At 46.6% G+C, this 23919-nt stretch overlaps 1 protein-coding gene and 2 pseudogenes across 2 annotated transcripts in view; 2 read left to right on the forward strand and 1 right to left on the reverse strand.

Annotated features, from left to right (window-relative positions):
• The first annotated feature begins 353 nt into the window (after window positions 1-353).
• LOC142816969 (uncharacterized) overlaps window positions 354-23919 on the forward strand; it is a 52506-nt gene continuing 28940 nt past the window's right edge. The window contains exons 1-5 of one of the 2 annotated variants that reach the window (XM_075894200.1): window positions 354-1176; window positions 1250-1319; window positions 1385-1444; window positions 3449-3523; window positions 4301-5645. In XM_075894200.1, the coding sequence (XP_075750315.1) occupies window positions 1108-1176; window positions 1250-1319; window positions 1385-1444; window positions 3449-3523; window positions 4301-4506 (480 nt within the window). In that variant the 5' untranslated portion in view covers window positions 354-1107 and the 3' untranslated portion in view covers window positions 4507-5645. Of the gene's footprint in view, window positions 1177-1249; window positions 1320-1384; window positions 1445-3448; window positions 3524-4300; window positions 5646-23919 lie in introns of those variants that run through there. The other variant, XM_075894199.1, reaches the window with a different exon arrangement.
• On the reverse strand, window positions 10587-11171 carry LOC142771312 (uncharacterized; annotated as a pseudogene).
• LOC142771514 (U1 spliceosomal RNA) lies at window positions 21943-22079 on the forward strand (annotated as a pseudogene).

Raw genomic sequence — 23919 nt, forward strand, 5'->3', positions numbered from 1 at the left:
TTGATTATACTTATCAATCATTACCTACGAAAGCGTTCAATGAGTATGCATGCCCATTATCACATCCTGTCTAGTATAATCTGGATAGCCCATGGGAAACCATGCTATGCCGCTAGAGCAAAGTGATGTCGTGATGTAGCTCGAAAGAGGCGTGAGAGGTTGTTAACCCTCTGGCGTCATCTGCCGGCAGTTAGCGACAACAACGGCACAAATGCGTGGCTGACGCCGAGTGGGACCCACCTCGGCGGGCCGTTATTTTATTTTTTTTTTCCGCCCTCGCGATTCTTGGTAGATTCCCTTCAGTCCGTTCGCAGAGGGCGACCACGGAAAGACGGCGATGAATCCGGCCCGATACGAAACGATGCAATGAGCCCTTCAATCCCCTACAACCTCGGCGCATCCGTGCTGGAAAACTTCCCGGTTCTGACGAGCACTGTCGGCGCCAACAAAGTACAGCGAATCATTGGGATGAGCGCGGTGCAGTGCAGCCAGCCAGCGTAGCGAACACTCTGGTAACGCGCGATGCCGTTGGGTGGGTCCTCGATCTTAACGGAATGCTGTTGTGGACATGGGCGCATCACACAGGCGACGGTGCGCAGTAGTGCCCGGGCAGGGACTACGGGCGGGCGATGTTTTTATCGTAGCCGAGGACTTTCTCTCGAACAGTGTACTTCAACGAAGGGCAGGACAGAAAACGAAAGTTCCGCCAGCGGCGCAGTGACCGAGCGAGCTCGAAAACAGCGCGCGTGTCGCTACCTCGCGGAAGCGACGGTACATACTGTTTGTATGCACAAAAAAGCCTCCGTGATAAATGTGTGGCCCGAATCTCAAAGGCCATGCCGCGATTGACGCTAACCGTGTCGCTTTCGAGAAAACTTCGCTCGGGTCCGCAGGCGCTACATTGCCGCGAACTTTGTATTTTTGTGAAGCGGGCGAACTATTTTGTTGTTTTGAAAGAAAGAGGAGGAAAAAAGCGAAGAGCTGAGTACTTTTCGGTCCAGAAGTCACCGGCATCTGTGCGCGGAAGGACGTTTTCCATACCTGCGTCAGTCGAGGTATCAGCAGTTTCGGTGAAGAGCTTTTCGCAAGTTTTATTCCAAAATTAACATGGAATCGTCGTCCCAAGCCGACCGCAATGAAAGCGTCGAGGCAGTCGAGGAGGTTGACAACAAGAAGGTAAGGTTCATGCGACCTTGAACAGTTACTTGTATCCATTTCTGAGGTCTCGCCAAAGTAACTCTTCATGCAGGCGGTGCAGGCAGAAATAAACGCGCTGCAACAAACGCCGTCCGTGTCAGCCGAAAACTACAACCCCGAACGTAAGTTACCGCGTAGTTAAATATTTAGGAACGAGTGTTTTTATTATTTTGCCTTACTTTTGCAGCTGCAGACCCAGCAACACCCGAAAATATGCAGGCCAGCGGCTATGCGTTGGCGGGCGAACGTAAGTGACCGAACGTATGAACGCTGCTCCGGCATTTTAAGTGAGAAAAACGAGGCTATTACGTGAGTACATTGCATTGCAGCATATTACTAGGCTCACATAATGATGCAATTTGCAAATTTTCATAAGCACAGGTCGGGAAAATTTGTGGAGCTCACTCAGCCTCGCTTATAAAAAAGACAAAAAAAAAAAAAAACGGGCGATTCCCACGTACCTTGGACATTGATGTTATAAAAATCATGCGCATGGAAGGTGACTGTGTTGTAGTATTTGTGTTCATTGAGCGAAACGTCATAAAGTGGCGCTAAATATATGTACAACTGTAGACACAGGCATACGTAACAATACCTACGGCAATATAGATAGCTACACTAGAAGTGGTTAGCTGATATGAAGCGCTGGTGCTCGTGAAGTTATAAGGTAAGCCGGACTCACTCAGGCTCACGAAAACTTAAAGAAACTGTCTAATCGGACGTTCCTCAAACTAATCTACAGCTTCCTCACTGGATTCTTTTTTTTTTTTTGCAGAGCTGCGCTGCTTCAAAAGTTATTTAAAATAAACTACCTAATCCGGTAATTAAGAAGCACACAAAAGCAGTTCAACGTATTTCATGCAAAAGTAGTCAACCTGTGTTTGTATGCGTCAATATGCCCCATAGCTTTTGTTTTTTCGCTCATTCACAGTGTCATTGCAATGTTATGCACACTTTTAAATTAATTGTTCACATTTGTTCGGCGTTCACAGGTCAAAATGTGCCTCCTGAAGAACTGGCACAGCCGGGTTGGCATTCGAAATACCTAATGAACCTAAGTTATCCCGAAAAATTGAAACGTTTTAAACGCATGATTTTATCTCTGATTAAGAAACGGGTGCCCATCAACTTCTGAGTGCATGCAGCAGTATAGAACGCTCAGCTATAGTGCATTTATTTATTTATTTATTTATTTATTTATTTATTTATTTATTTATTTATTTATTTATTATTTATTTATTTATTCATTCGAAGTGGTACTTTATAATAATGAAAACGCGACATGACAGTTCGCACTCATGAGCTTGAATTCACAATATTAGGCAGCTCTAGAACAGGGATTGTAGGCAAAGTCGCGCATTGGTTCACATGCGTTCAACTTTTGCAGGTGAAAATGGATTTCAAGAAGAGCCGGAAAGTCACGGCGCAGTTGGATATTCGTACGAGAGATAAGATGAGCGTAAGTTACCTAAAAAGATAGAAACATTATGACCGTGCGATTTTGACTGATTAAAAAACGGATTCCCATCGACTTCTGAGTACCTGCAGCAGTAAACACTTAGCGAAGGAATTTATGTATTTATTTTTATTCGAAATTGTGCTTTATTGTAATGAAAATTTTCAATAACAGCTTGCTATCTCCAACCTAAAATCCCAATATTAGGTAGCCTAATAATATTATTCCAATTATTAGGGTACACGCAGACATCGAGTACCCAGCCCACGCATTGTTTTCAAAACATTACACGTCTACACGCGAGGTTATTGGATTCTTCTTCTTATTTTGTATGCAGAGCTTCGCTGCTTGAAAAGTCATTTAATTAAACCTACCTGATTCGGTAATTAAGAAGCACACAAAAGCAGTTCAATGTATTCCATGCTAAAGTAATCAACTTGTGTTTGGCTGCGTCAATATGCCCGATAACTTTTGTTTTTTCAAGCATTCACAGTGTCATTGCAATGTTACACATACCTTTAAACAGGTTATCGTGTGATCCACCTGGATGATCGGCACCGTGGTCTGGTGCAAGTGCGGTAGCAATAAAAGCAAACACAACCCATGGCTTCACTGACCAGGCGACCACCGTGCAGTCGAGGGGGGCTACACGGATAGAAAATGCTCTCTTTAATGCACGTATTGTGTTATTCAGCAGTATTCTCTTACATAAACTACCTTGAGACCTTCCGCGCATTCATGTCTAAGTGGCCCACCGTAATACCGTATCTCTCTTTCCTCTCTCTCTTTTTTCAGTGTTTCCTGAAGACGAGCCCGAAGAACCTGCAGATTCTCCCGCTAATGATGGCTTTACACAGTTCACGAGCGAACGTAAGTCACCCTACTAATGGTGCCTGTATGTATGTGTCTGTTGCGTTCACAATAATAATGATAATATTAATAATAATATCATTTATTTATTTCTCATCAATACAATTGAACTTGGTGGAAGGTGTGAGAGTAAAAGCAAAGAACGCTGTATACGTCTCAGACCTTTTACATTGGGAAGCAGCAGGAAACATCACTATGTCGCATCTGTGTTCACAAGAGAGCAACGCGAAATTGAAATAAACTCAATAAGGTAACCCCCGTATTCAGAAAGGCTCCTTGACTTGACCTTTGCACCGCCTCAAAGCAGCGCGTTTGAAACGCGCTTGTGCTGCATTGAAGGGGGTGGCAAGTAAAGGGAGCGGTTCGGGTGTAAGTATGCGGACTTAAACATTTTCGCTCTTTACTGAAAATGGGGCCGCCACGGCCGGGATTCGATCCCACGACCTGCGGGTCAACAGTTGAACAGCATAACCACTAGACTGCGTGCGTGCGTGGATGCGATATTTCCAGGGAAGGGTTGGGGGGGGGGGGGGGTCAGTGTACAATAAGTCTGATGCCTAGAGCTGAGGATGGGGCCTGAACACCTCGACTCAGCCCATACATTAAAAAATTACCAAGGAACATTTATACTGAGCGTGATCACAAATACAATGTGAATATTTTGTATCTATATATCTGCTCCCACTCGCTCCGTGTTGTTCATTGTTACTGTGTTAAATAAGTTGGAAGATCGAAGGATCACGTGACATTCGCAGACGCCTCCATTTTTCTACGCAGGCCTTGGTGCAAGAGTGCGTCGTCTGGCCGAGAAGATTGCTGAAGATACGGGAAAGGTTTCCCAGAATTGCAAAAACCTCGCTCTTCGAGTGTCAGCGCGTCGCGACGATCTCTTTCGACGCAACGAGCAGCAAAAGCAAAAGATCGACACCCTCAAAAACATGCTCCTTGATAATTTGAAGAAGTACTCGAAAGATGGCGAGTAGCTGAGTCGACACTGACAGCAGACAGCGAAGTATGTCTACATGTGAAGCAGGGATGACATATTTGAAGGACTTGCTTTGGGCAAAATTGCATCGATGACACATGTGCTCACTATTTCGCGTATTAGTTATATTTATTTATTTATTTAGAAATACTGTCAACCCTCTTTTGAGGGTCATTACAGAAAAGTTACGACACACTGTACAAACAAATTGGGGATATAACTATACATCTCGCAATGATAAACCAGGTATACATATATACAAATCCGTGAAAGTTCTGCATTCCTAACGAAAAACGAAAAACGCACACCCTGATTCGCAATGCAACGAATAACAATCGCAATAATATTTACAATAAGTCACATTAATGTAAATCAAGTAAATGCACAAATTCATTAACATCACCCGCATTCACTATGTTACTCGGTAACCCATTCCAATCTTCAATGACATCGGGCAACAAAGTATGACGGTACGCCTTCGTTCGGGTAAAATAAGGTTGCACTACTCGTGTATGGTTTGCCCTCTCGCTTCCTTTCCGAGGTTGTTCTATGTAGTCGATTCTGTTAATTTTAAACTCACCTTCTAATGATTGAAAAAGAAACTTCAACCTATTTTTGCGTCTGCGCTTGTGGAGCGTCTCCAGATAACATAGTTGTAGCATTTCTGTGACTGAGCTGTTCTGCTTATATCTCGAACATATAAAGCGAGCTGCAAGCCGTTGTATGCGTTCAAGTTTACTTACAAGCACTTTTTGGCGGGGACTCCAGACAATACTGGCATATTCCAGTATCGGCCGTATGAAAGTTTAAAAGCAAGAAGTTTTACGTCTTACTAGCACCCTGCAGTTTTTTTTCTTCATATGTACAGTTTTACTTCCAATATACTTCCTTACAATATACACCTTTTTTTATCACAACACCAATTTCTGGCAAGTTAGCACGCTAGCTTTGTATTTGTGTTGATATTTGTATATGTATTTATTTTGTTTGTATTTGTGTTGTTATGTTCGTGTTTTATTTATGTTTCATTATTTGTTATTAATAAAGAGGTCATATTTTGGTGTTCCACGTCAACAAACATAATCCAGTGTGGTATGTATGTACACATGAATTTAATAAACATCTTAAGCAACTGTTTCTAAGGTACGTATGCAATGTGAAATGTTTTATGTAGTTTTAGCGAATTTGGCGTTATGGACTCATTTAATACTACAAATATATGTAGCGCAAATATTAATACGTAAACGGGAAACACGATAGACGAGCGCTACTACCATTGGCGTAGCCAGGCGGGAGAGAGAGTGGGTGTTAATTGACAGTTGTGGTGCGAAGGAGAATAACATCATCTAAATTCTAAATCGCCTGCGATCTCTCCCAAATTATCTCTCCTTTATCAGTCGTACGTCAGACTAGGCGCTGGTCTGACGCACACCGTTGCATGTTTGTTTCAGTGCGTTCCTTTCTCAATCCGAAGGCTCGCTGGCTTAGCTGGATAAGGAAGGGGGTGGGAGTACAACCTTTTTACGCATACATACGCACTCACGGACATAAAACATACTTGTAAAATATGCCCCCCCCCCCCTGTAAATAAGCTCTATAGTTACGTCCCTCCTGTTCATCTGTGGTAGACATCTTCTAAACATTGCGTAACGCAAGGCTGCAGCAACACGAATTGTCTGCGGTGCGTGCATGGGCAGTTCTCTTATGGTAAGTCACTGGTATCTCAATGGAACATGGTTATTCGAAACAGGTGCGCCTATCACCCACACAGCATACGCGCGGGTATGAATATTTCAGCGGATCCAGTAGGCTGTTTGCGACGCACGTGAGGATAATATGTGCATGCGCAAGTGTGATCCGTTGTTTCCTTTGTTTGGACTTCCAGAACAAATATATTCGTGCACATGCGAATGAACGTTTGTTCAATAAAGTCAGCGTTACGGTTGCTCAACAAATTGTGCCTTTCTTCGGTCACGTTGTTGTCCACAGCAGTGATGTAGCTCTTACCCTAAAGTTGCGGGCTCGAGCCTGGTCGGGGTGGTCGCCTTGTAATGAGGGCGATACGCTAGTGGCCACCATGGTGTACCTAGCAAACATATTGTGGTTTTGGGACGTGGAACCCCAGCTAGTATTTATTTTTCATAGTCTGATTTGTTATCCGTGATGTCCACTTCACTCAGTACTATATTGTAACAACAAATCCAAGTGAAAACACCGCTCAAAACCACGAGGAACTGAAACCACAGTAACGAAAGCGAAAATTCACGACGATGGCGGATTGGATGGGTTTGTGTCGTGGAGGAAAAGATTGTCCGGTGTTCTCTTGTTTTCAGTGTAACTTCGGTTCAACGAACTGAAAAACAAGTCGTCTGCTGGCCTCCTTTTTATTTGATTGGTTCATCCAGGTTTAGTTTGAGCAAAAAGTCGTTTTGAGCCCGAAAGTACCATGGTTGAGCTTTGGTAACATGACAACAAAAAGCGCTGCTGCCCACCTCCAGCCCTAAACAACATATTTCACCGTTTCAAATGAGGCGCGCACGCATGAAATGCGCTTGTCGCGCTGCTAGCGCCACTTCATAGAAGTTCTGCGTACCTACTGATTTCTCGGTATAGCTCCCGTGATTGCCGCGCAATGAAAAACTTGGAGGCAATGTGCTGAGCGCTGCCGGCACCGCAGACCGCAAAAATATAAGCTTTATAAAAAGAGATTTGTTCGGGCTAGACTAAAAACGGGAATGAAACAATCGATTGGTTAACCTGTGTCTGACAGAAGTAAGCCGTCTGCTTGCAAAAGGTGTAAGCTGTTTGTAGAAGCCGTGCTCATTCTTGGATATCCCACAAGTTATCACTACCTTGTTGCAACAAATGGATTTTTCTGGCGAATGCACTGAAGGGCAAAACAACGCGGTAATGTAACCTTATTTCTTTACAATAACGCAGTTGCATGTAGTCGCTCATGATGCTTGTTAACTGTCTCCATGCAGCCCATGCTGCTTCAAATGGAGCAAACCCCGACGGCATCACCTGAAGACTACGGGAACGAAGGTGTCTTTCCGCGTACGTCATCGCGTGTTAATACGCCGTGTGTCGCATGCGAATACATTTAAAATATAATGCCGCCGAACACACGTTCTGACGTTTACAGGCGGAGATGCGCGCCCTGGAGAAGCTGGAAGCTTTGGCGCTTGTGAATTCTTGATGGAGAGACCGGATAAAGGTATGCCATACAGCAATATATGAATGACACTGCTACCTCTGAGAGTACAATAGAGTGTAACATTACATGCTGCTAACACACTTATCCGTAATAGTATATGCTGCGTGTTAAAAAAGCATCAGGCAAATATTCATATAATATGTATTATAAATATAGGCATAATTTAATATCGTGGTTAAACAAAGACATATTCAATCAAATATTTATTCATTTATTGAAGGTACGCTATAAAACCGCAAATGCTTTCGGTTTTACACACGCCCGGCGAATAACCCTTTCCCATAATTTGCCAATCTCATAAGGGTCTACGTTAAACATCGGCCATGTCGTTTCAACCCCGTTTATGGAGTGTGGCAGCTAGGGCTAGCTGGTGTGACATGACGATATTTATAGCGCGAAAACAGAACAACGACGCAGAAACAATAAGTTCTTCGTGTCCTTCTTATCGTCCGTTTATGGAGTAAATATACCGGTGATATGCGGTTTAGATCACTTGCAAGTTTAGATACCCATTGCAAGTTTAGATTACCTACACAATGAAATTTTTAAGGTGATGTTTCGGGAGTATTACGGAGACACTTCTTGTTTCCATCGGGTACTTATCAGGCATATTACCTGGACATTTCTAAGTGTTAACGTACCTAGGCTGACTTTCCCTTAGCTACTCTCGAGGGACAGGGGGATTGCGCGTCGCCCTCTGTTCCTAGTTTAGTTTTACAACTCGCAATCCTGATAAGGCGCCCCTGGAAATTGCACGTTATGAGCATGGAGATCGCTAACAATTTCCATATACACAAAACAATTGTTTTAGTGAGCTCGAATGATTCTCCGATTCACCCTTTACCGGTAATTTTTCATCCATGAAGTCACGACTTGTACGTAAGGCGAACTTGCAGTACTTGTAATATACGTACCTGTACTGCGTTGCTGTAATCTTTGTAGGCGTTTGCACGAGAGGGAAAGGGGACAAAGCCTGCCCCATACATGTTAACCTAGTGGAGAGGAGGCGGGGACTGCGATGATCTACCACTTCCTGCACTCCCAGTCAGGTAGCCAGGATTGGCAGACCAGGCCTCGGCCCCCAACCCGAATTCTTTTTCCCCACGCATACATAGCGCAAAATGACCATTTCCCATTGGCGTGCTCGGCAGTGTGGCGTACCAACTCTTTCGCTAGTGAGGGGGGGGGGGGCAAACTTACATCCACCTCACCCGTCAGCGGGCATATATAAATATATATAAGAGCCTACAAGAAAAATCACCACAGCGGAAATGTTGGAAAAATTCCACTATGTTGTAACATAGCCTCGTAACAATTCCGTTTTCCTGTAAGAACATAATTGATTACTGTTGTGATGGAAAACTACGCCCTACTTTTGGTTTTCCCAGTGTGACCACTGTCGAAAAGGGGAGGGGGGGGGGGACTCAGCCTCAAACTTTTCTCAATGGGGGGAGAGGGGGCCGCGTTTCTCTTGCCTCCCGGCTCATACGGGTGCTCGGCCCCCCCCCCCCCCCCCCCACTTTAGACCAAAAAATAGCCCCCCCCCCCAAAAAAAAAAAAAGATTCTGCATGCAATCCTGCCCCCTCCCCCGTTAAGTAACCTAACGCTCGCCTATGTGTATCTTATGTAACTTAAGTTTGATCGCATCTTATTTTGTGTGCACGTCTCGCACAGGTGATGCAGATAATGACGATCCCGAAGAGGAAGCTGACGGTTACCGTGGGGATGCATCACTCGAGATGGCAATCGAACGTAAGCAGCACACATTTGTGACATCACTTCGTGCTATGCAGCGCGTTAATGCCGATGCCTAGAATTTCATGCCGCTAAATGTAGCTGCACAAAAGTACTCAGAAGTCTTGAAACAATTTTTCAACAATGAGCGAAAACGTTGTCGATATTCCTTGAACACGTGAACAGAATATTGTACTGCATGTAGCAGGAATTACACAATCAAAAATACCCGAAAAATACTCGCGTGTACCACGCCCGCCCTCGGGGTGTGGCCACGTGCCGATAACACAAGCAGTTAGCGTCTATGCTTCCTTTAGGTAGCATGCAAGCTATCTGAATCTTAGCATAAACATCGTGAAAATTTAGGCCACACCAGCCACCCAAAGAGAACATTCTGAAGGTTGTAACCCGCGGCAAACACCCGCTTAGCGTCGGGTATAGACAGGGTTTGACTGCAGTTTATCCCGGCCACCTGGATCAGGCGACTGTGAGTTCATTATGCAGATCATCCGCTACATTCACGCCATAATCGCAAGCATTCATGCCATGGAGGAAGGCAAAACTCATGCCATGGCTACAGTGTTCTAGCTAGTACGCTCTACCATGGCTACAGTGTTCTAGTTCTAGAGCACTGTACCATGGCCCATGAAAGAAGGAAAAAAGCAGTTTTTCTTTCCTCCGTGATTCATGTCCTCACGAGCTCAGCCAAAGCCACCTAGAACAGGTTAAGGCCTGCGCACTCCCTCCGTGACGTCACGCACCTTGCCCGAGTGGGCCACGCCTCGCGAAAAAGTTTGTCTGCTAGCCGTCCAGGCTCTACTCACTTCCATGCACTAGATGTGTGTGGGGTTGCCTTCCAGAAGTCGCAGAGTGCTAATCACATATATGTACTTTTCTGCCAAGCGTGCAGATATAAATTTGATGGCAAGTTATGTGCAACTAAGACATGCTAAAAGAAGCTTTGATTATTGTGCCCGAAAGCCGTAGCGTTAGAAGTGTGCCAGAATATGGTATGGCGCATTTCAATTTTTTTGAATAAAAAGAAATAAACTACGATCCAATATATTCCATGGAGACGACATCATTTATTTATTCTAACGTGAATCTTCAAGACGTTAAAGGTAGCTTAATTGGGCGTTTTCAGTTTCCTCTTCAGTGTTGCGCCCTTCTTTGCCGCCGTTAACTTGTCGGTTTTCATTTGGACGTAGTTTTTCAGTAAGGTGTTGGTGGCTGCCCACAAGATGTTTTGAAGCACTGTCTCCGGATGGTGTCCTTTGCAACAAATGTCCAAATCTTCATTGTCAATTAAAAGGTGCTTCACCACACTGAGAAGAAGCTGCCTTTGGTGCCGTGCTGCATGAAACCGGGCGGTGTTGTCTTTCGAGGTCAGCTTTTCAAGCACGATTTGTGTGTGCAGAACAGCACTTATTACTACTGGTTGGGGAAGTTTTAGGGCCCCTCTTGTGAGGCCTTCGATTAGCATATCATCAACCATTGGTATATCCCTATCTTGTCTCGTGATGTTGGCCGCACAATCTTCACAGGGAATTTTCCTGAGAGCGGCGTGGGCGCAGTAACCTGAAATATACACTATTGCAGGCAAGCTTTCCTTTTTTTATTTCATGTCCTCTTCAGTCAACTTAATGCCATATTCTTCTGTCACCTTGGCTGCATCAAACACAATACTTCTAGGTTAGGACAGTTCTTTCATATCAGGAAAAACCAGCGAGTTCTGAAGCCTCAGTTTTGTTTCTGATTCAAATATTTGTTGGACGGAAATATGGTAGTTGGATCCACATAGCCGACGGTAACGACCAAACCTCTCCTTGAGGCTGTCTGTCTGAAACTTTGCAAGCAAGACATATTCAAAATCTAGCTCCTCCAGGCAATACCGACTGACTTCTATAGACTTTCCGTTGCTATCCGTGTAAGTGGTGGTAGTCCTCAAATACTCTGCTTTGAAATGAAGTTCGCAGACCTGCGATATGCAAAAGCAAAAAGAATGTTTTAAAATTGTTTAGCAACATTTTATATATGTTTTTCTGCCTGATTACATTCTAGAACGTTATAATTAGCAAGGATTGAAATCTAGAGTGACGCTGCTCCGTAATGCACTGCACTAGCACAGATCTGTGACACAGAATTCGCTTTATGTGAAGGTTTATCGGTAAAAATTTTAAATGCTTACCTTCGGATCACGCAGAGTGTCGATGTCGACGTCCTCGCGACGAATAGCGCGTTTACATTTTATCCTGCGGTCGTCTTTAGGGAAGGAGAACAAGCGGACCTTCGGTCCACCGTCATAATTTCCACGACAGTTCGGCACGCAGCAGCGGCCTATCCTGTGAACTTCCTGGTAATTTCACGCGAACAAACTTCACTGCTTGTACTCAAATAACACAGCCAGGGCCAAAACTTGCACATATCTCCGAAGAACGTCCACCAGCACTATTTCAAAATTCTTGTGCAGCGTAGAACCTCGCTTTGCGAGGGTCAAAAAGTTCTAACAGGCTCGCCCTAACGAAGGGAGTCACTGAGCCTGCATTCCCCAACCGGTCCTCACAATGCTCACCAGTTCGTCGGGCTAGGTGTGCTGACGTCAGACAAGGAAACGAAGGGAGTGAAGGGGCCTTGCAAATTCTAGGAGGCGCTGGCTCAGCTCTAGCGGATTTCCTGAGAATCATCATTCCGGAAATGACGTCAAGTTGGCGTACTCACGTACACGCGTACTCGTGTGGTCGGTCACGTGCTTTCTAATCCGAACGGCAGCGCTAGCTCTTTTCGACGCGCGTCAACACGCGATCTGGCTTGCTCGGCTGACGCTAAGCAGCGCGTTCTGACGTGTTACCACGCGTTCATGAGGTAGGGGCTAGTACAGACCTTGGCAGCCCCAACCACATGGTAGTGTACAGGTGTTCTGTGGCCCATCTTCTCTTTGCCACCCATCGTCTTCCCTTGTTTCGTTGACACTGCGCTCTCGGGGATGGCGTGAGATACGAAACGCGTATTTAATGCAATAACTCCGTGCGGAAAAAAAGAAAAACAAAAAACACAACAAACGCTTAGACAAGAAACTCGTGAGGCAGCGGGATCATTCTGACTTAAAATAATACTTTCGAAAAGTGTTGGCAAACCCAAATGAGTGTGAGGATCTCGTTGCGGAGGGGGGGGGGGGGGAAGGCGCTGCTTTTGTGTGAACTTTCGGGTAATACTTTTTTTATATATCAGCAATAACCTAGACAGCTTCATTACCACGCCCCGGTAGCAGCCTTCAGTATTGCCAGCCAATTTAGCACGTTACACACTACTGACTACCATTTCCGGTCATGTCATGTGGTTGAAAGAAAAGCTGCCAGTATTGAATGCCCTCTCATCCCACCCCCTTCCAGATGCACTGATCTGCAATAAGGTCTGCATGCACACTTGAAAAGCCGTTTAGAAAATGAGAGCCCGTTGTTCGGCCAGTGATGCATCGCCGAGCACTTGGGTGAGAAGGTGCATGTATGCACAAAGGTACATGGGAGAATAAACTATAATAGTTGTCAGTAAGCCCCGCCGCAGTGGTCTAGGGGCCAAGGTGCTCGGCTGACCCACAGGTCGCGGGATCGAATTCTATCTGTGGCGGCTGCATTTCCGTTTGAGGCGGAAATGTTGTAGACCTGTGTGCTCAAATTTGAATGCACGTTAAAGAACCTCAGGTGGTCAAAATTGCTGATGTACTTCACTATACGGCGTCTCATAATCATATGGTGGTTTTAGGTCGTTAAACTTCACATATCAATCAATCAGTGGAGAAATCAGTAAGAGAAATTTATGTTCATTTCGTCAACTCATAAGGGAGCGTGGTGCAGTTTTGAGAATGCAGGAACCATACATTGGAAAAAGTAAGCATATTTGGAAAAAGTGAGCAGATCTATCTAGCTGGGTAAAATTGTAAGAATAAAAAGACTTTCCAGCCACGTTAACTCTATAGTTTTTATTATTAAAATTAAAAACTGGCTCTGCATATCGAGACCTATTTGGTCTCTTCTTCAACCGGTGACTGATTTGGGACGGGTCTCAAAACACCAGGCCAATTTTACTTTTAAACTAGTAGTGGCTGGATAGTCTATTTATTCGTATGGGACAAAGTTGTTCGAGTTAGGAAGAGGACAAGATTTCTGTTGTCCACAAGGCAACAGTGTCACAGGGAATTAGGTCAAGGAATAAATAGAAAGAAAAGGAAAATAAAGCAGTTCTAAACCAATGTGTGGAGTTGTCACACCCAGGTCCCGTTAATTCGGGAGGCAATCGCCGGGCTAATTCCAAGGGCCGAAGTATCGGCCCCCCGAACCGCACCACGAAAGCGTGGACAATTTAGAAGTGGTCCTTTTTGGCGCGCCAGCGGATGCCGGCTGTGGCCCAAAGAACAAGTCAGCGCCGAGAGTTGATAAACAAACAAATTATATTCTCAATAATGGCTGATCGAAAACAATACACAAAAATGCACACTCCACAATAGTTGCATACAATATGTCACCAATCAAACCAATCAAACAACGTACTACACAATACAATCAGCCACTCTCGAAACAACGGACACAGACAACAATACGCACTACAATGCAGTCGCATGCATTGAACAACCAAGACACTTAAAGACTAAAGAGATAGAAAACCTATTCAGTCCAAAGTTCTTGGAACAAAAGTCTAGATGATACTCTTCCGAGAATCACTCACTCAAAGTCCAGGGTTGTTACCGTTCCGCAGCCCTCGAAGTTCCTCTTCCAGGAAACCTCGCCGAAGTTTCTCTTCCAGGAAACCTCACGTCTTCAATAGGCCACTCTCCAAGCTTCAAACTTCTTCGCCGGAAACACGTCGGCTTCCCACACGCAGCTGTTGCCACGCGTCCTTGCTCGATAGCGGTAAACACACACTCTTGCCTGTAGCTCGAGTCGTCACCCCTCAGGTGGAAATCATCTTGTTCTCCCGCTTTGTCTCTACGGACAAAACCTTCGCCGACTACACGGCGGAATCCCTACGCGCTCTGGCGCTAACTTCCGTCTTCTCCTGATCTCTCATCTCGGCTGCTCGGTTAAATACCTTCCGCACGACATTCCAGAAAGTTCTCGTCATTTCGTCGGCGCGATACGCACCGAAGGCTGGGGAGAGGCGCGAGACTGTAGGAATGCCCTCCGCGATGGATGACTCAACCCGGCGTATTCACGCCCCTTTCGTTCTAGAAATCTCGCGGCCTTGCTCGGCCGCCGATATGGGGTGAGGAGGTTCGTCAGCGAAGCCATGCTTCCGAGGGGAGAGCGCGCGCCCGGGGAGCCTTTAGATGTTTGTTTTCTTTTTCTTTTGACCTCGCGGCGTCACTCCGGCGTTTCCTCGCGACAATTTGGCCGGGCGCCCATTTTTAGCGCTCGTTCTGTGACAGGAGTGGACAACCGAATATCTACAGCCAACAATGAGAAACCGTGCTGAAGACCCAATAGATTGCTCCACTACATATCATCGTGGCATAATGTCGTAGTGTCATGTATCAACTTAGCCAAAGACAACTATTTCAACACAAATTTGGTACATAACTGCATATTTTCATTGAATTAGCACTTGCTTTTGAAAACTATTCATGCGACACACACAGACGGCAATATGAAGCTTCATTTGGAATCTCAAGTGAGATGTTCTCATTTTGCAGAACTTCATGTTGACCTCTTTCCTACCTGCTTTACATAAAACATTCATGTTCATTTCCTAAACTCTTCCTGTTTTCAGACGTGGTTCAGGTAAAGACAAAGTTTGGTGTAACAATGTTTACTGGTACACGTTGCCAGAATGGGGAATCAGATAGGGCTACTACGGCGGCAGCTTATAATTCCTCTCCTTGCAAATGTTTCACATTATTCTTTTCCTATCTGTTTCTTTGTAAACACTACTATTGCATGTATGAACACTGGGCAAGTTTTAGACGATAAATGCACGCTAAATGAACTTATACGTCATGCAGGATGTATGAAATATCTACATATAATTTTCCATTGCAGGTCTTGGCACTGCGGCGCAAAGAACAGTTGAAGAAGTGGGCGACAACTTCCGTGAAATTCTTCAGAAGAGTGAAGAAAGCCTTCAGCGTTTACTGAAATTACGGGATCAAGTTCTGCAGCGTGAACAAGAGCAATTGCAGAAGTTTGAGCGTGCCAAAGCCATTATGCTTAGTGTTTTTGAAAATTGCACACAGGAGTAGTTGGGGGCTAATGGCGGCACCCTAGTTTTTGAATTGCACCAACGTATGAAAACTTTCTAAAACAGCGAGGGCCAGTACGGATGAACAAAATTCCAAAATTTACTTTCTTTTGATCACACATCAAGCCCCTATGTGCAATTTGTTCAGGCAAGAATGCACTTTTACTACCTTGAATACATTTAAGTCAATAAAAAAGTTATAGTTCCACATTTCTTGGCAGCGTCATCACTATGGGTGAAATTATTACATTTTCTGTCTTGCTATCTCAAACCAAATGTGTAATTATTAACACGTTGGGACAAATGACGTCATTCCACATAAAACCAGTTCTTCTCCCACTGTGCAAGCATGTGACAGCCAGGTATAGTTACGTTTAACATCTGAAACATCGATAACCTATTTTACAACCACTGCCTCTACATGTCACAATGGAAAACAAAAGCAGCCAATGAGGTGCAGGCACTACCTAAACTTCTTTTTTCTGGACTATTATTTTGTGCTGCTTAACTATATACAGTTGCGGACTCAAATTTCGATAAGCAGTTGATGACGAGCGTGCGCACCTTTTACAAGCAGTTATTCATTTACTTCCGCGGACGTAACGAGACTGTTATTAGCGTACACTCGCCCCGCCCTTTTTAACGGCCGTTAACCGCGAATTTTCAGGTGCAATTACCGCACGTCACCGGAAAATAATGGTTCCCGCTGTACACCACTCTGTTTTTTGTCAAAACCACAATGCACATTTACTGAATGTGTCGGCTGTATTTGGAAGACGTAATTGCCGTAAGCCACGTACGTTAATCAAAATTTCAGTGTTCGCAATGAAGGTGCAAATGTACTTTAGTGATGCCTGAGTCACTGCAGACGGGTTAACAGGGCTTACTATGTCGCAAAAATAAATCTGCTCACTGCAAAACACACACACACACAGATATATATATATATATATATGTGTGTGTGTGTGTGTGTGTGTGTGTGTGTGTGTGTGTGTGTGTGTGTGTGTGTGTGTGTGTGTGTGTGTGTGTGTGTGTGTGTGTGTGTGTGTGTGTGTGTGTGTGTGTGTGACGTATGAAGGTAGCGATGGCTGGTAGAAGCCGAGAAGGAAGAAGTCAGAACGGAAAAAACATGGCGTATGAGCCAGGCCACGTCTGCCATTCATCATAGCGTCACACAAGTCGACAGGATGAAGACCTCCCAGCCACTTCATCAGTGTCTCATCATCTACGCTGTTCTACACAAGATGCCCTGACCATACATCGACTACGGAACCATCTCCTAGCCGCGTCAAACTCGGTCACGCCGAGTGGCTCCTCGTCGCAGAAGCCAGGCGAACCCCCCTCTCGCTTACAAGTTCTCGTACACAGGACCGCACCCCCCCCCCCCATCCCAAGGCCTCCCTCAGCCCAAGGCCGTGAAACGGATGCCAGCTTGCTCACACAGGAAGCACTGCGCCGGATTCATCCGCCAACGAGGAAGACAAGCCCGAGAAGACTGACGATGCCGCCACCATGTCATCGGAAACGGAATCGAGCGACCTCGAAAGCGTTTCGGCCCAATCGTCCCCCTATGCCTTTCGTCCCCCCGTCAGTCCAAGATGATGGCCACAGATTCCCGGCACTTGCCGAAACTTTGGAGCGACGTGAGGCCCCCCCAACCGCCTCCCAAACACCCGTTAACGGGTTGGCCCCAGTGTGCGCTCAGGACTTGGACGACGCTACCAACGACCCCGCCAGGGACGAATTGCCCATCCGGAGCCGCGGGTATTACGCGCTCCCTGACGACCTCGATCGTGCTGCACAAAACCAGCCCCTCTCCTATTAGCCCCCCTCCGGTAAAGCGTCGCCCTACACAGACCGCCAACTTGACCCACTCGCGTCCCAGCGGGTGCCAGGCCGCGATCAGAGAGCTCGCTCGCGCTCGCGCCGGCGCCCGGGAGAGGAGAACAAGAAAGAAACGAGAAGGAGGGCCACATGCAGAGAGGCGCGACAACGCCGAATTGGGCCAGAAGCGATGGCGAGTGACAGCGATGCCCCACCGAAGGCGAAGACGCAGAAGCCCGGCCAAAGCGCCTCAGGCAAAGGGGAACCGCCCCCTAAAGCCAGGGAGCCGATTTGATAACACCTTCGCTTTGTCAGATGGCAGTGCCCGTGCGCGCCGGCGCTGCCATTTGCCCCTTCCTGTTTCCCTCCCCCAGGTGCTGCCTTCCCTAGCCCCCACCCCTCCCTTCCACACACTCACGTCCCCCCTCGTTTCCACTCCACCCTAGTTCCACTGATGGCTGATCAAATCCGTTTCGCCACCTGGAATGTTCGCGGTTTCCGCGACACGACGAAACAAACCGCGGTCGTTCTCTTTGCGAAAGCCCGCAAAATCAACTTCTTGTTCGTCCAGGAGACGAATTTCCGATCCCCCCTCGACGTCGCTCGCTTCCGCAGCCTCTGTCACGTCGAAGCCTTCTTCTCATTGACGAGCACCATGTAATGCGGGGTAGGGGTAGTGTTCGTCACCGGGAGGTTTAGGCAAAAAGCCAATTGCGTGTTTGGCGCTGACGGCCGCACATTAATGCTTGACATTTTCATCGATTGGCGGAAAGTCCGGTTTGTGAATGTGTACGCGCCAGTAACAAGATCGGAGACAAACCCCTTTTTTCAGGGAGCTTGGCGAGTACCTGCTGGCCCTCCTCCCACACGTAGTCCTCGGAGACTTCAACTGTGTGGTCGACACTGCGAGGGATATCCGGAACCGGGTTGCGGAGGCTCAGCCTACTGTGCAAAGGAACTGATCAAAGTTCTTGAACACCTCCGACTTTCAGACGCATGGGTCCGCCTCCACGACGACTACTTCGGTCCCACCCGCGTGTCGAGGGTCACCGCTAGCCGGCTAGACCACGCGTACTTACCAAAGCTCCTACTTCCATCCCTAACAGCGTGCGAGGTGGTCCCGTTGCCACCCCCTCTCGCCGCTCTGTCTGATCACGCGCCACTGCAAACAACCCTCCGTGCAAAGCCTGGCCCCAAACCAGCCGACGCATCGTGGCGCCTAGATTCCGCACTACTAAAGGATCCGGTGTCTGCACCACAGATCGAGACGCTCATAGAGGCCTCAATTAGAGCAGTCCCCCGCGTAACACCGACTACCTGGGGCGACATCAAGGAGGCCTGGAAGGTGCTCCTCCAAGACGAAGGCCGTAAAAGGAAAAAGCGCTTGACGTCTCAGATGAACGAGTTACTGTGCAGAATGCGTATCATTCAGAGTGCTGACACCCTCACCTCCTGTACACGAGATTACCTAGCCTCGCTCAAGGTGCAGTACGAACGGCTTCTTCGGGCAGCTTCTGGCGAAAAGCGCGCGACTTGGGCCGCCTCGAAAGAGCGGCCAGAGGTAGTCCTACGTGAACTAAGGGGAAACGGCTCTGTGCGGATTGCAGAAGTAAAGCGCCCGGACGGTACCGTCGCGACAGACCCGGTCGAGATCGAGGCGGCCTTCATGCACCATTTCGAGACAGCCTTTCACGAGCCGGACCCCACAACGATCGCCTCGGAGCCAGCTTCCCTGTCGGAGCTGTGTAAATTCCTTAAGCGTCTGGAAGAGGGTGAATGCCCGACCATGTGCGGCGCAGCGACGTTAGAGGAATTAAGGGCCGCTATCCAGTCAATGCCACCAAACTCGGCTCCCGGTGGGGACGGCCTCACAGCGGGCTTCTACGCCACCTTTTTCGAGAGCCTATGTGGACCGCTCCTAGCCGTAGTCAACACGGTCCTCGAGCGACACGCGAAACCTGCCTCCTTCGGCATGGGGCGCGTAGTCCTCATTCTTAAAAAAGGTGCACCGCCGAACGGCCCTGCTTCTTAGCGCCCGATCACGTTGTTAAATGTAGACTACAAGATCGTGGCGTCAATCTTGAACAGCCGACTAAAGACCTTTCTGCCGGATATTATTGCTCCACACCAGGCTTGCGCAGTCCCGGGCAGATCAATGTTTTCAAATCTGACCACGACAAGGGACGTGTTCCAGTACACTTCGCAGAAAAGAGTCACTGGAGCCTTTTTTTCACTTGATCAGGCCAAGGCTTTCGATAGGGTCAGGCCCCCCCTAGAGTAGTAAATGGCTCCACGACGGACACCTTTCAGTACACGAGAGGGATAAGGCAGGGGTGCCCGCTTGGCCTGACCCTCTTTGTACTCGCGATAGAGCCGCTACTTACATCCCTTGCAAGCACCGCGCACATCCGGGGCCTTCCTCTCACAGGAACTGCGCACCTGAAAGTCCTCGCATACGCTGATGATATCTCCCTTTTTGTGAGAGATCCAAGCAGTCTCGAGTGCTTTCACCAGGTATTCACGTCATACGCCCTAGCATCAGGTGCGCAGCTAAATGAGTGGAAGTGTAAAGCCCTCCTATTCGGCCATTTCCCGGCGCAAGTGATCGGCAACTTCGAGGTAGTCACCGCTGTTAAGGTCCTCAGTATATATTTATCCCGCGAGGGAGTTGCGGTCTCAACGTGGTCCCCAGTCGTTGACTGGGCTGCACAAGTGTCAGAGAGCGCTAGCTTACAAGGCCTGACGCTACGCGAGAAAGCCGTAGCCGTCAAAACAAGCATTTGCGCCCTAGCCTCGCATGCGAGCCGAGTAGCGGTGATGCCCACAAGAACAGCAAGCCAGTTGACCAAACTCATCAACGCACACCTCTGCGATAGGAAACCATCACCATTGAAGCAAACCTTGCTAAAACTGGCAGTGTCAAAAGGGGGTCTCGGCCTACCACATGTGTTGACCACGAGTAGAGTCCTGGCCCTGATAACCGCCCGCATGCTCGCGCGCGCGAGCGATTACCTAGGGCGCAACCTACTCCTCTACTGGAGTGGAGTGAAGCACGACTAACTGGATGCAGGCCGCCACACCGGGCCCTTTGCTGAGGCGCCCGCGCCCTTCTATAAAACGGCGTCGGCCACCTGGCGCATGTTGAGGCAAGAAGTGCCCGAAGGTGATGTGGATGAGGACCCGCCAGCGCGCATCGCTGAAGCCATCACGCGGAAGCAGCTGAGCGACACTGAGCAAAAACGAGCTGAGCGCGCGAGGCGCGAATTACTCTCGCTCCGTTGCGGCACCCCATGTGATGCACAGGATATCTTCCTGAAAAAGGCCTGGACCGTCCTCCCCACCAGACAACGCCTGCATAAATTCGGAATAGTCCCGGATGCACGTTGCCCGAACTGTCACGCAGTTGAATCGCAGGATCACGCGTTGTTCCAATGCGTGGCGGTGAAACCCGTGTGGCGGATGGTAGCCCACTCATTCGGTATCCGCCCACCTCCTTACCACAAGCACAACAAAGGTGCCTTCGGCTAACTTGTGCTGATCTTCACGATGCTAGCTATTTGGCAAAGGCGATCGCTAGCGGAGGCGCGTAGAAAGCCTGTGCGGAGAACGTTTCCGGTAGTATCGCAGTTCCGGCGGTTGCTATGGGCCCACCTGTCCGACGAACTCGAGGCCAGCGGCGAGGAAAACTTCCTTCGTCGCTGGCATACAAAATTCTTTTTTCTGAGGAATGGCAAGCTAGCCACCCCAATCACTACCTGGTGACACCCCTCCTGCTACCTAGCACATGCAGAAGGGGACTTGTGTATATATATATATATATATATATATATATATATATATATATATATATATATATATATATATATATATATATATATATATATATATATATATATATATATATATATATATATATATATGTATGTGTATCACTATTTTCATTTCATCACCCCATAGCCATTGTTTTTCGTAATCGATTCGGGCAAAGAGTGCTGGTCGACACTTGACTTAATTTTTGTATAGCGCCTTCTTCATTGATTGGTGCCTTCAGCGAGTTTTTACGCGCAGATTGTTGCTGATCCCTTATTTGGGGGGAGACAAGAGACCCCCCCCCCGCTCCCTTGTAACCCCCCCTCTGCGCCCCCAGCCTCAAGGCCTCTTTTATACTTCCGGGCATGTACTTACCGTGTTCGAGAGCAGCATTTTTTCAGCCGACAAAAAAGAAATGTTCCAACCGCGTGTTGAGAAGACCTACCACCGTGCATGATTAAGCCTGCTGGAGCACCACGCGCTGTACAGTAAATAGAGGGGTACATTCCCCCACATACATTGTACCTCGGTAGTGGTGCTTTCCTGATTGTACATGCACCCTTTGCAGTCGTGAAGCTCAATGTTTTTGTCATGTACGTTATCCTTGGTTGGAAGTCAATAAACTTCTCCTTGTGGCCCCCAGGGAGAGGCGTGGGCATTGCACTGCGCTCGTGCTGAACCCTGCCACTACCCCAAACTGGGGCAGATGGGGCATGCAATTTTTGGTAGTGGGGGACTGCGTTCGCGCTCTCCCCCTATTTTACAATCCAAAAAAAGATCTATACACCCGCTGAAACACTTGCGCGGTGGAGGATAGTGCAAGCTATTGGGAACCGGGTTCTCCGTTATGGCTTCCGATGTGTCGTTTTCTTGCGTTAAGCGAGAGTTGTTCAAAGCCCTTAAAATATACCTGCCAAAGGCTGCATCTGGAGAGAAAATTGCGATATTCGAAGTTTTTGCTCTATCTCTATTCGTATTATGTCTTCACATTGTGGGTGAAGAAGATGAAGAAATATGCCTGAGGTAGGTAAGGGACTTTGTTCGAGAAATTCGCTAAAACTACATCAAACATTTCACAATGCATACGTACCTTAGAAACAGTTGCTTAAGATCAATGCATACGTACCTTAGAAACAGTTGCTTAAGATGTTTATTAAATTCATATGTACATGCATACCAAACTGGATTGTGTTGGTTGATGCGGAACACCAAAATATGACTTCTTTATTAATAGCAAATAATTAAACATAAATACAACACAAACATAACATAAATACAAAAAATACAAATAACAACACAAATACAAAGCTAGCGTGCTAACTTGCTAGAAATTTGTGATGTGATTCACTTATCACAAAAGCAAGAATATTGTATATTGTAAAACGTGTATATTGTAAGGAAGTATATTGGAAGTAAAATTGTACATATTAAGAAAAAAACTGCAGGGTGCTAGTATATGGACGTAAAACTTCTTGCTTTTAAATTTTCGTACGACCGATACTGGAATATGCAAGTATATTGTCTGGAGTCCCCACCAGAAAGTGCGAGTAAATAAACTTGAACGCATACAACGGCTTGCAGCTCGCTTTATATGCTCGACATATAAGGAGAACAACTCAGTCACAGAAATGCTACAACTATGTGATCTGGAGACGCTCCACAAGCGCAGACGCAAAAATAGATTGAAGTTTCTTTTTCAATCATTAGAAGGTGAGTTTAAAATTAACAGAATCGACTACATAGAACAACCTGGAAAAACGAAGCGAGAGGGCAAACCATACACGAGTGCTGCAACCTTATTTTGCACGAACGAAGGCGTACCGTCATACTTTCTTGCCCGATGTCATTGAAGATTGGCATGGGTTACCGAGTAACATAGTCAGTGCGGGTGATGTTAATGAATTTGTGCATTTACTTGATTTACATTTATGTGACTTATTGTAAATATTCTTGCGATTGTTATTCATTGCATTGCGAATCAGGGTGTGTGTTTTTCATTTATTTCTTAGGAATGCAGAGCTTTCACGGATTTGTATATATGTATACCTGGTTTATCATTGGGAGATGTATAGTTATATTCCCAACTCTTTGTACAGTGCGTCGTACCTTTTCTGTAATGACCCTCAATAGAGGGTTGACAGTATTTCTAAATAAATAAATAAATTAAATAAATAAATAAATAAATAAAACTAATACGCGAAATAGTGAGCACGTGTGTCATCGATGCAATTTAGCCCGGAGCGAGTCCTTCAAATATGTTATCCCTGCTTCACATGTACACATACTTCACTGTCTGCTGTCAGTGTCGACTCAGCTACTCGCCATCTTTCGAGTATTTCTTCAAATTATCAAGAGCCATGCTTTTGAGGGTGTCGATGTTTTGTTTTTGCTGGTCGTTGCGTCGAAAATGATCGTCGCGACGCGCTGATACTCGAAGAACAAGGTTTTCGGTATTCTGGGAAACCTTGCACGTGTCTTCAGCAATCTTCTCGGCCAGACGACGCACTCTTGCACCAAGGCCTGCGTAGAAAAATGGAGGCGTTCGCGAATGTCACGTGATCCTTTGATCGTCCAATTTATTTACCACAGTAACAATG

This window comes from Rhipicephalus microplus, chromosome 1 (genome assembly GCF_043290135.1).
Source record: "Rhipicephalus microplus isolate Deutch F79 chromosome 1, USDA_Rmic, whole genome shotgun sequence".
Taxonomy (NCBI): Eukaryota; Metazoa; Arthropoda; class Arachnida; order Ixodida; family Ixodidae; genus Rhipicephalus; species Rhipicephalus microplus.